The 17,131-nt window shown below is 41.4% G+C and overlaps 1 protein-coding gene across 3 annotated transcripts in view; it reads left to right on the plus strand.

Moving 5' to 3' along the window:
- The window catches only part of PITPNB (phosphatidylinositol transfer protein beta), a 61,650-nt gene that overhangs the window by 14,249 nt on the left and 30,270 nt on the right, over window positions 1–17,131 (plus strand). For all 3 annotated transcript variants that reach the window (XM_036874844.1, XM_036874842.1, XM_036874841.1), the window contains exons 4-7: window positions 3,256–3,347; window positions 4,017–4,024; window positions 4,550–4,624; window positions 6,221–6,304. In XM_036874844.1, the coding sequence (XP_036730739.1) occupies window positions 3,256–3,347; window positions 4,017–4,024; window positions 4,550–4,624; window positions 6,221–6,304 (259 nt within the window). The remainder of the gene's footprint in view (window positions 1–3,255; window positions 3,348–4,016; window positions 4,025–4,549; window positions 4,625–6,220; window positions 6,305–17,131) is intronic.

The raw sequence follows: 17,131 nt of genomic DNA on the forward strand, positions 1-17,131 counted from the left end.
TGTTTGCTGGCCTGTTTTCTGTTTCCCTCCCTGGAAGGTGAGCTCTGGGTAAGAATTGTCCCTATTTGTATACCATCATGTACATGGTCCCTGGCAAAATGGACAGGCAGTAAATACTTGAGTGAATGAATGAATGAGGTCTCCAGTGTCTTTAAGGTATATTTTAGTTGATTATAAAATGAAAGATTACTTTATTTATGGCAATTAATGTAGTCTTCACATTCTTCCCTGTGTTTTTCTACATTTTGATGTTTATCCACAGTAGGATGGAGAAGGATGGAAAAATGGAACTTTGAACAGTTTTGTTCGTTTTGTCTACAAGAAGATGTAAACATTTCATTGGAAAAAGTGCAGTTTGAAATGATTTCCCAAGTATTATTTATCTCAGGAACAAGATTTTTTAAAAAAGCTCCTACATCAGAAGTTCAGTGTACACAATGGTCATTTATTATGTATCTTTTAAATCATATAAGCCCTTTGTTTTCTTCTGCAACCATGACGAAGTTGTCTTACTGCACAACAGACAGGTTCACAACCATTGGTATATTGAGGTTAGATCTTAATATTGATAACACAACTGATAAAACACTTCAGTTGAATTTTACCCTGAAGTTAAGTATTCTTATTTTGTATTCAGAGATGGGGTAGGGGAAGGGCTGTGTATTGGCAAAGTACCTTTGTGCATCTGGACATTATAGTATGGCTAACTCTTAAACTCTGAAACCGAGATGTGTTTACCTTGAGGTAAGCACTATCATGAATGTTGGTTTATCATGAGAGGACAACATTTTGTGACTAGTTTGGGGGAATAAGAGGAGGAATGTCCTTTTTAATTTGTTTGTTTTTGAAGGTCTAGCTCTATTTTGCTAATTTGGTTAATATTTGTCCCTTTTCTGAGACTCTAAGCTTCCAAAACAGAGTTTCCTGCATGTTACTAAAGCGACTTCCTAAGTGATACTGAGGTGGAAAACAAGGTATATGCTTTCAGTTGTGTACGAATGGCACACTTGACCTGCCTTGTTAGGAATATATTAAAGTTGCCATTAATGAAAATTCCTCTCCTTTAAAGTAGAAGTGAAATTCAGTTTTATTTTCTCCATTTATACATTTTCCCTAAATTTAGTCAGATTCATTGAGGAGAGATGTATGTTAATGTTCTCATGTTAAACGTAAAAAACCAGTAAATTTGAAACAAAACTAGCTCAAAGGTTTGGTTGTTTTTAACTAAGTCAAAACATAAAATGAATTGGAATTCGCATGGTAGAAAAAGCATGCTGGAAATAAGACAATAGGCATTTGGAAGCAAGATGATGAAATACTAAAACTTCCTTACAGATTTGGCTCATGCTGGCCTTCAGTAACTGACTGCCAATTTTCTTGTTTGTGTCAGCAAATTTTAAAACTTGATGAATATTAAGGTTTTTAGAATATTGGGCACTATAGGAATAAATAGAATAGTTAAGAGTATGTTTCTGAGCTGGTACACAGCTATTTTTCTCCTGCCTTTTTCTAAGTTGACCAAGTGAACCACTGATATAATCTGTTTGTCATTCTCTCAGATGACAGGTAATCTTGTAGCTAGTATTATAAAAAATTCCCCATATGTATTATGTTATACCCTGATTAGACCTCTCCTACATTTAAAGGAGTTTTGGTTCCAGTTTTTTAGCAGTGGAAGAAATAATTTGGACTGCTTAGAGATTCCTTGACTTTTAATGTGATATTATTTTCATGTATGCTGTCTTTTTTTGTTTGTTTGTTTGTTTTTTTGGTTGGAATACATTCATTTCATCTGTCTGTAAACAAGGCATTTAATAGTTATGGCATTTTTTTAAGATGCATATTAAATCAGGTGAGTTAAACTGTAGGGAATTCCTAAACTGTACCGTTCTTGGTACAGCAGAGGCAAGGAAAGGACTGTCCACACTACTGTAGCTGCGCAGCTCTCTGGCTGGTGTGGGGTTCATTCCATCTACCTTGCTTAGTCTCCAAAATTCAGCATAGGAATATCTTTGGTCAACTGCTCAATCTTACTATGGGGCTAGCAGTCCTCTCTGGGTCTCATGTATCTTTAGTTTGTTCTTTCTCTTAGTTTAGGAAATTAAGTTGTGCTTGAAAGTTGTCAGAAAGCAGCTCTGATGGAAAAAATATACGCAGGGCTTCAAGTTGGAGGATATCATTTTGACATACAGTTATTCAGCCACTTAAATGGTTACATGAAATAATGAATTAATGCTTAACTCATAGTGTTATTGAGGGATTAAAGTGAAGAAAGGCATGTGAAAGCACCCAGCTGCATGTCAAGTTATAATTAAAAAGCAATAACCACCATTTAGTGAGCTCTCATTGCACTGCGCCATTGCTAAACACTTTACAGATACTATCTGATGGAATCCTCTCAATAACCCTGCAGAGTAGATAGTATGAACTCCGTTCAACACAGGAGGAAGTTAAGAGCGCCAAATAATATGCCCCAGGTCACACAGCTTCTAAGTGGTGATGTTGGGATTTGAATCCAACCTGTGGAAAACCTGTGCATGTAAAACTGCTTTCTGTACCGTAGGTACCAATCAGTAAAATGGTCATTTCATTTGCACTGCTTTGAAGACTGATAAAACTGATTTTCCCTGTTTGTTAACCAGTTGTGTTTTCTGTTTGTGGTATGTCTGTGGATGTCCTTTGCCCATTTGTCTGTTGGAATCTTTCCTGATTATCTCATGAATTTGCAGAAACTTATCATGTATTAATTACATACTTAACCAGTCTACTCTGACCATACTTGAGGCAGCAATTAACATTCATTTCCCAAGTCTACAAAATTTTATACTTGAACATATTTGAATATCTTACTCTCTACATGGATCCTTCACATTATCATTTTCTTTAAGTTTATTCTGTAAAATGTATTAAAGGACTTTTATTCAGAGTCGTCATCTTTGGCGACTATATACTGCATTAAGAAACAATGTGGTGTAGTCTATAAACTGCAGGAGAGAACTTCTGTGTTGTATTATGTGCAGGTTGAATAGCTTCAGTTAACCCTTAGATCTCATATTAGGGGAGTAGGGCAAAAGCCATAAGAAAGAATTGCTTCTATTTTAAAAAACAACCCTCTGTTTGGTTAAACACATTCTTAATCATTTCATTGTTTTTACAATAATTTTATATTTGAGTACTCTTTGAAGCAGTCTAATAGCAGCCAACAAAGAATTAATGGTGCTGTTGAAAATATACCCAGTATTTCTCTCCTCAAAGCAAAGTCCCTGCATTCGTGAGGATGATTGCTCCCGAGGGCTCCTTGGTGTTTCACGAGAAAGCCTGGAACGCATACCCCTACTGTAGAACAAGTAAGTCTGGTTCCCAGAAACCGTTTCACCCTTCTACCCTGCGGCTAATGAGGAAAGGGACTGCGGTGCCCGCGCCTTAGAGAAGGGTGACACGAAGCAAGGCCTTCTTTGGGTTCTCGGGGAGTCACTGCACTCACTGTGGCAGAGAAGCAGCTGCGCTGGCTCCCGCCCGCAGGCCCTAGTGAGGGACACGTGTTCATTCCCAGATGACAGGCACCTTGAGGTCCTCCATTGACCAAGCAGGCTCCACGGGGGAGCAAATAAAAGGAATACAGAAACCTTAAAGAAAGGTCATTCTCATGCACAGTGTCATTTGCTGTGGTTTCAGCAGTACTTTACTTGTATTGCCGCACAGTAGAGGGGGCTGTGAGACGCACAGACTCCTTGCACGTTTCCTCTTGTTTGCTAAGCTCGCCTTATAAATGATGTTTTGCTTTTGTGACATTATTCTTTTACCATTGTTTTAAAATTAGATTATTGATTCCACAATCTAAAGTATCCTATAGTATCACTGTTTAGAAGTTGTGTTTTGCAGATGTAAACCAAATGTTCTGTGTTGGCAGGTAGTTTAATCTTTGTGACATTAAATATTGTGACAGACTATTTTGGCTCCGATTAATATTCTGACATTTTCTCCCTTTTGTCGCCTACCTGTTCGTTATGCCTCAGTTGTAACGGTGAGTAAAACTATTTTTGTGTCACATACTCTTCATCTTTAAACTTTGCTTTACATAGTAATATTTTCAACTGTTTCTTGCCTTTTTCTTAAAACTGCCCACTGCTGCACGGCTCCTCCTCGGTGCTCCTGGCACCAGCTCACTCTCCACCTCGTGCTCCGTTGTTAAGGGGCTCTTTCCAGCCTTGCCTCAAAAATCTCCCTATTCACTTTATTTTGCTTCTGCTACTTCCTTTGAATGCCAGATTCACTCGCCAAACCTCACAGCTTCTTTAATATTAGCCCTGTGTGCTGCATGACAAGCAGGGTTGTTTACATTATTTAAAAGCATGCAGCAGTTGGTTTGCCTGACAAGTCTGTAAAAGTAGGCAGCTCATGATTCTTTGTCACTTGAGGATCAGTGTTCCTATGTCAGTCTTCCTATAGAGTCAAAGCATGGATACTTGTGCTGGGGAAAGCTCCTGCAGACATGAGCCCCAAGAACCAGTGAAAGATCACTATCATTTTGCTGTTGTGTTTTCTGCAGAATGAATATATGAAAGATGATTTCTTCATTAAAATTGAAACATGGCACAAACCAGACTTGGGAACATTAGAAAATGTAAGTTTTGACTCTGGGCTTTCAGTGTAGAAGGCCCTGGAAATGGGAATACTGTAGTCATTTTGTCATCACCAAAGTGATGCCACCTGCCTTAGATGGGCACCTGGCCACACCCGGGGGTGTGTCAGATTGCGGTGAGGCAAGCACGCAGCCAGAAACAGATGGGCCTCCTTGTCAGTCCCTTGCCCTGGTGTGTGAGTGGACTTCGGTGAGGTTGCTGTTTTTATCAGCAACTCTCTTTACCTGGGAGAGGGAGAGCATAGATAAAAATTCACAGATAATTTTTTCCATCTTTTCATCTCTGTATTTGCCAGAGCTGCTCTTCGTAGCAAAATTGATTGCTTTAATTTTCACCTCCATTCCATTTTGCTGGAATATGGGTTGATTTCAGAGAAATGGCCAAAAGGCGGGAGGGAGAAGGTACTCTGACTGATTTACAGAAATATTGACAAGCTCCTGCCTTTTACAAATCGGTGCACATTTATCCCTAAAGTAAATTACCAAAAAATCAGTTAAGACTCAGTTAAGACTCATTAACTTCGTAAGGTTTGGCAGGGAACTTGGGAGGGCATCTGGTATAGGTTGATGCCCTGGCCCAGTGGTTCTCAAAGGTGTGGTCTCTGGACCAGCAGCAGCATCTGGGAACTTGTTAGAAATGCAGGTGCTCAGGCCTCACTGCATACCCACTGAATCAGAATCTCTGGAAATGGGGTCCAGCAGTCTATTTTCTGGTGGGCATTCCAGTTTGAGAACTACCATTCCAACCTTACGATAGGCTGTTACGGGAAAGTAAGTTTATGGTAATTGTGGTAGATTCTTTTCTTCCTGTGCTTTAATGTTACTGGTGCCAATCAGTAGAACTTTAATGATAATTTGTAGTATTTGACTTGAGTTTTTCTTCGAGATGATCATTTGACTTTTCATGTTTTTTTTTTTTTAACAGTAGCTCTAAAATTTAGAGTCGAAATGAGGTATTTTGGTATGCTTTAGTCTGTATGATTTAATTTGCCATTTTTAGTTTTCACATGGGCGTATCTTTGGCAGTTTTTAAACAGTTCTTTATGGGTTCGTAGATGGAGTTTCAGAAATAAATGATTGAACAACATATGAGGTATAGAGGAATTGACATCCTACTGAAACTGAATAGCTTTAGGATAATCAAATACAGGAGAGGATTTAGACCATACAGTGCAGCCTCTTAAAATGTAATTATAGTGTCACCTTCTGTTTGTCTAGGACTTAGAGGTTACAAGGACTTTGTCATGTACCATTTGGGTTAAACATAGGTCAGGTACATTTTTTGTATAAATCATCTCTAAGGGCTACCAGAAAATAATGGTGACAGATTTCTGTTAATTTGGCATTATCCTCTTCCCTCTCCCCCTCCCCCATCCCCACTTATTATTTGGGGTTACAGAGGTAAACGATTTTGAGATCCCTCCAGCCTTCAGACAACTAATTTAATGAAATAGCAATTTGGATTTTTTTTATTCCTCATAATGTACTCCGAGAGTCTAAAGATAAAAGATTATGTATGTAAGTGTAGTAGTTTTGCCTAACAGTTTGCTTTGTTTCCTTTCTCTTTGTCATATATAGGTACACGGTTTAGATCCGAACACATGGAAAACTGTTGAAATTGTCCACATAGATATTGCTGATCGAAGTCAAGTTGAACCAGCAGTAAGTATGATGTACAACTCGATGACGTTTTAACCTGTTGCCTTTTACATCTAAAAATTGTTCTATTTTTTTTCTGGTATGACCTACCTTTCTACACTGACATAAGCCTGGAACTTAGGTCTGGGTCCAAAAAGAGATCAGAGCAGCGAAAGAGATCAGAGAATAAGAGAGAAGGTGATTTGTTTTTTTGTGCAGATTTCACCTTTGCACAGGTGATCCCTCTGAGAAATCCCAGTATACCCAGGATATACATAGGAGTTTGTTTTCATTGGGGGGGAAAAAAATAACATTATTTTACAAAAGAATTTTCTCTTGAGCTTCTTTAAATACCATGGGTCCCTTATACTTTTAAAGTCTGATTAAGAAAGCAAAAATTTAATTTACATGCAAATTTTCAGTAATTCAGGGCTAAAGTTGTCATTTGTGGGAAATGGTTGATGGTAGAATATCCCAGTCTAACAGTTGTGTAGCTTTCTCTTTTGAGTCTTACTAGATGTAATTATTTGTACTCTAGACTTTTGACTTAATTTAAAAAAAATGTTTTCCCAAAAAGTAAGGACCCTTACTCCTCACCAATCACTGCCCCCCTCCCCCCAACCCCAGCAATTAAGACCCTTGTTATTACTTTGCCCCAGTTTATAAATGTTAACTCAGTTCTTATAGTGTGTGGGGTACAGTTGTGGATTTTTTACGTGCTAAAATAACCAGTGTCCCTCTTCCTGCTAGTCTAGAGAACTAAAGCTTTGCAGTAAGAGTGGCACCCCTTGGTTTGTCATGGCAAAGCACGGCACATTCAGTTAGGATCCCTTTCCATTTCATTTTTGTGCTTATTCCCTGAACTTGAGCAGTGTTGTTAGCTGAACAGAAATAACCCAAATAATAAATGTCTGGTTTTGCCATTGAAATTGAAAGGTAAGCTTTCAAAAACAAAGGTTCGACCTTTTTTCAGAAATCACTGGGGTTGGGACTGCCAGCAGTGACCCTCTGCTAGGCCAGGTCCTGTTCTGTTTAGGGCCCCCTCCCCGATAAGAAGTGTGAGCACTGATAAGGGACTCTTGTCATAGAAATTCTTAAATTTTAGTCATGCTGTGATTTGAAGTTATTTCAGTTTTAGTGATATTTCCACCTCAAGTTATATTGGACTTTTTTATCCTTAGAAATGAATGTATATTCTGTTTTAAAAACAATATTCAGGTGTCTGTTTGGCCCCTTTATCTCTCTTGGTATCTCTTCCAGCCATGAGTTCATGTATGTTAAAGAGTGGTGATAGGGTGACAGATCACTGGGAGTGGGTCACTAACGGCTAGGTCAGGGTAGCTCAGATGCCTGGAACATCAGTGCTGCCCACCAGGATTGGGTGAAGGCACTCGGATCGTATTGCGGGTGTTTGACTAAGTTGTGCTGGCCAAGCAAAACGGTCCAGTCTTGTGGCTCAGAGGTTTGCATTCCACCTTGTTCTCCAGCAGAGCACAAGGCACCTTTGGTTTTGCCGGGGTACAAGAGTAGTTCTTTGTTCCTGTCCTCAGGCTAAAATGGGCTCCCAAACAATGTTTGCAGGCAAGAGTGCAAGGGGAAAGAACAGTTCAGGCCAATTGTGCAAGAGCCCTGGAGGCCCTCATTCCCTTCCTTCCACCCCAGCCTCACCTCCAGAGAGGAGGGAAGGCACTGCTGGCCTGGGATGCACGATAGCAGCATTGCCACAGGGGCTCTGGCTGGAAGGCACCACAGTGCAGAGGCTCAGCAGGTGGCACTCTTTTTGGAAGGATGTTGGGGGGGATAGATAGTGAGAGAGAATGGACTGGGCCCAGATGAGAGGGGTCTGCATTGTTGAGTCCATGGCGCTGTCACTGAGAACATACATTCTGAAACTAGATGCGCTTCAGATTCAAATTCTGAGGTCTTGCTTCCTACTGGCTATTTAGTTACTTAACCTCTCTCCCTGTTTTATCTTGTGAAAAATGGGGCTAATTATCTCACAGGATTAAATTTGAGCACTTAGAGCAGTGCCTACTTTAATAAATGTTTGCCATTATTGTCATTATTCTTAGCAGGAGTTCTGAGAATCTGTACACCAAGCGTTGTTTGGAGAGTGAATAAGTGTTCACGTATGTATGTGTGGTTTTGTTTTTCACCGTTCATAGCTCCTGTTTTCCAAGTTACACTTTTAAAGATTAGTTAATTTTAAAGTTTACTGAATTCACAGTACCTTTATTGTAATACACATTAAATTTACCACTTCAGACATTTTAAATGTGCAGCTCAGTGGCGTTTAATACATTCACAGTGTTGTACAACCATCACAACCATCTAGTTCTAGAACATTCTCACCTCCCCGAAAGGACACCCTGTACCCATCACTCCTCACTGCTCCCTCCTCCCAACCTTTGGCTACCACTAAGTGTTTTCTGCCCCTATGGTTTTACCTGTTTGGGATATTTTATATAGATGGAATCATAGCAATATCTGGCATTCTGTTTGTGGCTTCTTTTACTTTGGCATAATGTTTTCAAGGTTCATCCACCTTGTAGCATGTGTCATTTTGTCATTCTTTTTTATGCATGAAGAATAGTCCAGCGTATGAACACCATGTTCTGTTTATGCATTATTCTGTTGGTGGACATTTGGGTTGTTTCCACCTTTTGGCGATTGTAAATAGTGCTACTGTGAACATGTGTGTCACAGCAGCTTTTTGTCTGTGTGTTTTCTCAGTTGTGGAAACTACAAGTACAAATGATATCATGTAGGGATTCTCAGACCTTTTGACATTAAAAAAAGAAAAGAAAAAACCTTGACATGCATATTTTCTGCTATAAAAGGGGAGAGGGGAACTCTGTGTGGTGGGAGGTGAGGGTGCCCTTGACAGTTCGGGGCTTGGGGTGAGGAGCAGAGCACGGAGCTGCCTGGGGGCCTGTGAAGGCTGAGGTGGGTGGAGCAGGGGGAGTCACGGGGCTCAGGCTCTGCCTCTGCCTTCTGCACAGCCTCCTCTGTCCCCTCTGCTGGCACAGACGGTTGCCCCACACTCTCCCTTCAGATTCCACCCCCCATCTGCTTGGCCTCCACTAGTTAATGTTTGCATTAGAATTAGCTTCTATTGCAAACACCTGGACCACCTGGCATTCCTTACTTCTTGCCAGATCCAGTTTGGTTTTCTGTTGAATTAATTTGTTCCTTTGATTCTGCACTTTTATGTTCCTTGGAAATTATAGCCCATGGTGTCAAAGGAGGCTTTAAGAACGCACTTGCATTTCTGAAATGGCCAAGTTGTCATAGCAGTCAACTCATATCATGGGGCTCAGCCTGTGCTGCTGGCATAGCCCCCGGGAGCTCCTCAAGATTGGTACAGTACCCTCAAGAGGCTTACACTCTGGGTGAGACAAACCCCGTACAGTGAAATAGTTACAAATGGTGGAGGTGTATGCTTGGTCCAGAGCGCATCAGGATTTCAGAGAAAAGAAATGATCTGAGGACAGAGGTCTGAAAAGACTGAGGAAGAGTCATAATATGACGACGAGTAGTGTTTTGATGGGTGGAGCGGTCTACCCCCACTCTCATTACAGTTTTCCCTCTCACCCGGGTTGCTCTGATGTATTGTACATGTTTTTCTCTCTCCCTTCTAAATAGAAATTGAACCCTAGGGGGAAGAATCTTTGTACTGTTAACCCTTGCCTCTCCAGCTCCTAGAACAGTGCCTGGGTTGTAATAGGTACTCGGTGAATGCATGTTGAATGAATGAGTGAATTGCAGGCAAGCAGAATAGAAGCAGAGGTACAGGTGTGTTATCCAACACTGAGGGAGAGGTTGGAATAATAGAGTTGAAGGGAACCTTAGCTACCTAGGCCTCAGTGCTTTCAAACTGCTTTCCAGAACCCTAAGTTTCTTGGAAACCACTCTGGTTGTTAGGACAAGTGCCTAGAGCATGGGGCTGGGGAGTTCCCTCTGCCCCTCTCCCAGCACAGTTCTGCATGTCTCACACTAGTCTTCACCATACGATTTACTTTGAACACAGTTCTGCAGCTACACATAGTTTGGTTTCAGGGCTAAACAGGGAGGTCCTGTTGTACAAGTAAGGAAACTAAGGCAAGATAAACTGTGTTTTTCTCAAGGTCGTTGAGCTGATGCCTGAAGTGGAAATTCTAACTCAGTCCAGTATTCTTTCCACTGGCTCGACTCCTTCCGAGCAGAGGCCCTGTCTGCTTTGTCCCTTTTCAAGCTGCCACTTGAGCACTGTCTTCCTCTCCTCAAGCTGGTCTGCCACTGGCCACATCACACTGCTTGTTCTGGCCTCCCTTCTGGGAACCTTCCTCTCTGTCCAAAGCCTGTGTGTCCTGCAGGATCTGCCTCTGGGGGATTTCACTTTCGTTGGCATCAGTCTTCCCCTCTGCTGAGTTTCAGCTCTTGTTCATTTCTTTGCTGTCTTGTTCTGTGTTCAGGAACACAGAACTCTTCACAGAGTGGCGACTTGTGAATAGGTGTCAAATGAACCTGATGAGCTTGAGGGCAATGAAGAAACTAACCTGTAACACCTGGGTTGGCCAGGGGTGAGGAATCAGGCACTCACATACATTCCCTGTGGGCGTGTAAGTCACACAACCTCTGTTGCAGAATTGCAAATGCACGTGCCTTTTGCCCCAGCAAAATTCCACTTCTAGGAATTGGTCCTACTCAATGTGAAGTACCAAATGTATAAGCATAAGATTTTTATAAGGAAACAGTCTGAAGTCTTAAATGTTTCTCCATCGATGGGGAACTGATGAAAAACGTGGTTCCACCTGTATGGTGGAGTTCAGTGTAGTCACCAGAAGGGAGTGAGTCTTTTTGTACTGATAGGGTATCCTTTCCAAGATAATGTAGAGAGAAAAAGATAATATCTATATGCATGTATTTGCTTGCTTACGTATAGAGGTCAAGAAATGTGTATAAGATGGTGGTGACAGTGATTCTTCAGCAAATGGGAGCAGCTAGATTAGATGGGGTAGAAGAGTCAGGCTCTGGCAGAGACATGCCCAGTGGACTGGGGTGAGGGGATGTCCTCACTCAGTGTTCAGTTTTCCGTTGCTACATGACAGATCACCACAAATTGAGTTGCCGTGTAATGTAACCTAATCAAAGAAATGACAGCCCATCACCTTTGCCACAGTCTCTTGGTTAGAAGCAAGTCACAGCTTCCACCTGTTCTCAGGGGAGGAGATTACACAAGATTGTGACTCAGTGGCAGAAAAGGGTCATCTTAGGATACGTCTGCCATACCAGTGGCCAATCTTTAGTACCTAAAGCTTGCTCTTTAAGGATTAAAGTGATACTAGAATTGGGAGCTTGGTAACTGTGCATGGGCCAACAAGGTGGATTTTCAGTAGGGAGACCTGAAGGTGTAGTCATCTCTCCATGCTCAGCCTGGCACCTTAACTCCTGGAGGTTTTAGTCTCAGTCTGACTTAATTCCTTGGTTTTTATTTTGTTTTTAATGAACTCTGGTTTTACTTGAATGAGCTAAATTTTCTTAAAACGTCTTAAATGGTTGAATTTCTGTCCTGCATACTACTTGCTTTAAAAGAAGTAAAAACAGTCGGTTAGTAATTTTGAGAGGATAAGTAGCCAGCTCTCCCAAATCAGGACAAATGTGAAAAGGTTGGGAGTTAAGAAACCAGGAAGTTGGAAGTGAAGCTTGAATCTTTTTACTCCACCTGGTGGGGGGTTTCTGTCACTGCAGCTGGATTTAATACAAACACAGCCCTGAACGTTATTCTAGTTGAGAGTAACTGTTGACTGCTTCTAGCGTTTAACTCTCTCTGCTGGGTTCCTCTCCTTGTAGACTTGCTGGGTTTTGGTCATGCTTATGCACTGTACTTCACCATGCATAGAAGGGATGTGATTAGACCCACAGTGTAACTGAATACTTGGGTGGATGCTTTGACATATTTACATAATCGAAGGATGACATTGTCAAAATAACTCTAGGAACAAGGAGTTGTAAAAACTGTCAGTGTGATGCAGAGTCACAGAGTAATTTGCTACAGAAATCATATATACATTTAAATTTATGGGTTATTTGGTTTTTTCCTTGATGACTTATGGGAAATCTGCATAGGACTGTTACTATAGCCACCATTCTCTGGTATTTTCTAGAAGATAACAGCACTGCCTAATGAAACAAGCTGAGCAGTCTGAGATTTCTGCTTAAATGTCCCCACCCAATTTCTTTTGGCTACCATGCAAAACAGATTTCTTGTTTTAGTGGAAAGAGGCATTGGAGTGAAGTATTAAGATGTTAAATCCTTTTAGAGGGAAGGCTCCTTCTGCTTGTAATTGCAGCAGCCACTGAGCACATCACGTTCCATCAGAACACACCCCCTGCCCCCACATCTCCTCCATCCCCTCAGCTTCTTGCCCCTCCCCCATTTCAAATATAACCCAGATATCACTCTTGAAAAGCCTTCCTCAGTAAATTGGGTGCCCCTTGGGGGCCTGGACTGTACTGATCATCTCTGTTTCTAGGACCTAACAAGATGCTCAATGCCTGACATGCAGAGAGCTCTTCAGTAAAGGTTTGATCAGTCAAAGAGAATTTGCAGATTTTTTCCTCTGTGGTGTGAAAAAAAAGCAGGGCAATGGGGAGACAGTTTGGAGGAAATGAAGTTTTTATTGTTCAAATATTAAATGGACAAATGCTACTTTAGCTCCTTCTTTACTAATTCTGGATCATGAAGTATATGTGACATGCCTTCAGTTCTAAAAACTCTGTCCTTTCTGAATGAGCAGATGCCTTTCTGTCAGATTAAAAAGTGTTTCAGTTAGATCAGATTGTAAGGAGGAGTCAAGGTGTCCAGCGTAAAACACCAGAATACAAGTTTTAAAGTATTTTTTTTTTATAATTTTTTTTTAATTAATTAATTAATTTATTTTTATTTATTTATGGCTGTGTTGGGTCTCCGCCTCTGTGCGAGGGCCTTCTCTAGCCGTGGCAAGCGGGGGCCACTCCTCACTGCGGTGCGCGGGCCTCTGACCATCGCGGCCTCTCTTGTTGCGGAGCACAGGCTCCAGACGCGCAGGCTCAGTAATTGCGGCTCACGGGCCCAGTTGCTCCGCGGCATGTGGGATCTTCCCAGACCAGGGCACGAACCCGTGTCCCCTGCATTGGCAGGCAGACTCTCAACCACTGCGCCACCAGGGAAGCCCCCAGTATTTTTAATTCCTAAAGTCATTGTTGATACATAACCACAATAAAAAGTTGAGAATTCTTTAAATGTCCTGATGAAATGCACATGCATATCTTCAACTCATTTCCAAAATATACACAAATGAGTCAGTTGACATCTGCTTCTGCTTTTTTTTAAGGTATGAATTTGAATCTGGCCCCTTTTAATCATCTCCAGCACTTTGTCTAAGTAGCTTTCCATGATTTGTATACAAAAGTCACTTCCCAGGAGAGGAAGAGTCTTTAAAGTGTAAGCCGAAGTGTACACACGATTAACATCAGAGAGACCTTCGTTTTTGGAAGTAATTTGAAAGAAAATGAGCACAATTTTAAAAAAAGAAAAGAAAAGAAAAAGAAATTGGAACCACATTTTAGGTATTTATGTGTAACCGGGAAAGGATTGTATCAGCCTTCCTCTGTAGTCTATGCTTCCTCTGAAGTACATGCTATGGGACTTTATTTTTATAATTTATAATTTTTTTTCGTGGAAATAAATGTTCAATTCAAAATTTTAAGGCTCACAGGTCTAAAATTGATAAAGCTGAACATCTGCTTTTTAGATGTCAGTAATAAGCAAATATTAATGGCATAAAAGTTTGGGAGATACAGTTGAAAAATATAGATCTATGCCAAATTAAAATGCAGCAGGTTTAAAGAGAGAATAATTTTTTCCCTTTTTCATCATCTTAGGGTGTATTAATTAAAGGTGAAAGATTTTTCCCAAATGAGGCATTTCAAAGCCAAGAGTTGCCCAGTTTTTTAACCTTAGTGTTGTTTCACTGAAGATGGTATTCCTAAAAGGAAGACACACAAGCTAGAAACTCACATGCCATATTGTTTCTGGGTCACAGAAAGGATGTGCAAGGTGTGGTCTGATGGATCAGGTCCTTAGTGGAGACTCCTCAAAGAGCTCAGAGGGGCACTTTCATTGTGAGTGACCCAGGAAGCTTGTGCTCTTAAGATAAAGCTCAGATTTCATACATATCTCTTCCTTCTTCTGTCCTTTTTAACCCCCCTCTGCCCCATTTGTTACTCTCAGGTCGTTATCCTTACATGCTCGTGAGTATAATTGCCTTGGTTGCCATGTCGTGTTTACCCCAAGTCCTTTTTTTTTTCTCCACATTTGCGATTGTCCCCCCTGGGAAGTGGTGGCGAGGAGGTGTCTCACACTCTGGACTCAGAGCTCTATGCCCTCAGCCCTGATGCCTGCCCCCAGTAGCCAAACCTCCCTCCCTGGGCTGTGGTCCTTGGGTCGCCGCTGTTGGACTCCAGATGGCTCTGTGCCATCTCCTTCCAGTAGAAAACTTCTCCTGAGCAGCTTTTTCAGCAGGAGCTCCTGGAGCAAAGTGTGGTTCCACTCACTAGTCCTGCTTCTTTCCTTGCTACCCCAGGGGACACAGGAACTCCCAGGTGAGAGGCCAGGGCTGCTGATAAAGTTCACTCCCTCACGGGGCCTGGAACCCCTCTGCTCCATTCCAGCCTACGTAGTTTCCCCACTTGTTTGGGCTCCTTTGGAGAACACCCCCACCACGGCCAGAAGGCCGTACATGTGTGGATCTCAGTTGTGGCTGGATCTGCCCACTGGTCCAGTTCTCTGACTGTTCTTTAGAGGTTACAAGCTTCTTTTTAGGGCCCCTGAGGCCCTCTGGGGAACGTTGTGGCTAACTCCTAAGCTTGCCCCTCAGAACCTTAGCTAGGACTCTGGCCAAAACGCTTTTCTTTTAAGCAAGGTCTGCCCTTGGGCAGCTTGTTAGAGATGTAAATTCTCCTCCTCCCAGGTCAGAACCTTCCAGGCCCTGGGCTGTCTCTGTCCAGCTCTCTAGGTGATTTCTGCTCACCCTTGGGAAGTGCTCTAGTACGCTGTTACTGGTCAACATTGTAGAGGGGGCACTCTCCTTCTAGGATTTTGGAAGCAGAAGGAATCTCAATTGGAGGCCGTGGTCCCAAAACATTCACACCAGTCGCTAATTTTACTGTTTAGGAGTTTCAGCTCAGGGAAGTGCTGTAACTTTCCCGCAAGCCACGTTACCAGTGGACTCAAAAGCAGGGCTGCTGACTTATTTTTCTAGAACATCTCACTGTATGCTGTTCTTCCTTTGCATTATGTTGATTAAGAGCATTCTCAATTTATTTAAAACAAGCAAGTGCTGGCTCTTCCATCCATCTTCTCTTGCCCCCCGAAATAGCAGCTTTCGTCGGTGGCCTTTGTTACCTCCATCCATAACTGCTAAACTCTGGCATATTTGGAAATTTGCATACATACAACAGAATAAAAGGATTGGAGACCCTAAGATGTCTTTTGGTGTGGGTACTTACAGTGAGCACCACTCATATATTTTCATGTTCATTTAGCAAACATTTATTGGAACTTGCTATTTGCTCTGTGTTGGCGTGGTAAATATTTTTCCAGATAAAGTAATAATTGTATCTGTCTGAAGAGCCTGCAAGATTCTTAATCAGTGAACATGTTAAAGTGTTTCTAAGTGACTTGGAGTTCCTATTTTCTGATTGTGTAGTCTGGTGGTGTCAAGTGCCCTCCACCAAAGAGCTTTTGTTCTCACAACTGATAGAGACCAGTGCTGGGCTCCAGGGTGCCTGCAAAGTCCAGGTTCAAAGGCTGGCTAGATGGGAGATTTGGAGTTTAGTACTTTACTAACTGAAGAGCCCCCACCATTTAATTGTCTATCCAAAGGCAGTAATGGGATTGTTGGGCTCATCCAAGCTGCTTGTAGGAGTCCCGTGGTGATGGTGGTCTCCAGGAAAATGAATTGGCTTTTAAAGTTTGTGCTTTTTGCTTGTTCTTTCCAGCACTGACCATTTGTTCTCCGGTTATGATCCATTTGTTTGGTGGATATGTTTCGGTGGGCCCATTTTAGTTGAGAGCAGAAGTATGCTAAGCTGTATCTGATTTTCTGAAATCTTGGTTGCCTTTGGAAATGAACATGTAAGACTTGCCTTTTCCACCCATTTAGCTGTTTTCACTTTGAACAGCATTCCATTATTTGAGTATTGAACAATCTGGCACTTTATAATTGTCTTAAACCATGAGTATGTATTGTTTTAAAGTTACTGCTCATTTTAAACATACTTTTTCCTAAATGTCAGCCATGGAAAGCTGATGAAACTTGGTTTAATTTATGTAGGCATGTAAGTTTTGGTCACACTTTTAAACAGTGCTTGTTTCTTGTGCTCTAGGAAGGATTCGGGCATATCTTTTCTTTTGATCAGACATTCTGCGAGACAGTACCCAGATGTTACACATTTGAGTAGATAGTCTTGGCAACATATGCTTTATTGCACTGCCTTTAAAAAAAAAACTTCATAATTTTAAAGAAATGTAAGAATCATAAAATATGCTTTCTAAGTAATCTTTATAAGATTAAAATTTTTTCTCTTTAAAATCAGAAACATGATGAAATTCGGCTGGAAAAAGTTAAATATTTGATCAGACCATATGAAATTGTTAATATTTGTCAGCTTTTGAGCCACAGAAGTGACACTTTTGGGGTCAATCTAATAGACTTCGGAATTAACCATTGGTAGCTGATAACCCTAAATGGTCAGCGCTGACCGTCACTCCAGTTCATTCCTGCTCACAGCTTTCACAAAGCGCCTGCATCTTAGATGTTACTTTTG

The sequence above is a fragment of the Balaenoptera musculus genome, chromosome 14 (assembly GCF_009873245.2).
Source record: "Balaenoptera musculus isolate JJ_BM4_2016_0621 chromosome 14, mBalMus1.pri.v3, whole genome shotgun sequence".
Taxonomy (NCBI): Eukaryota; Metazoa; Chordata; class Mammalia; order Artiodactyla; family Balaenopteridae; genus Balaenoptera; species Balaenoptera musculus.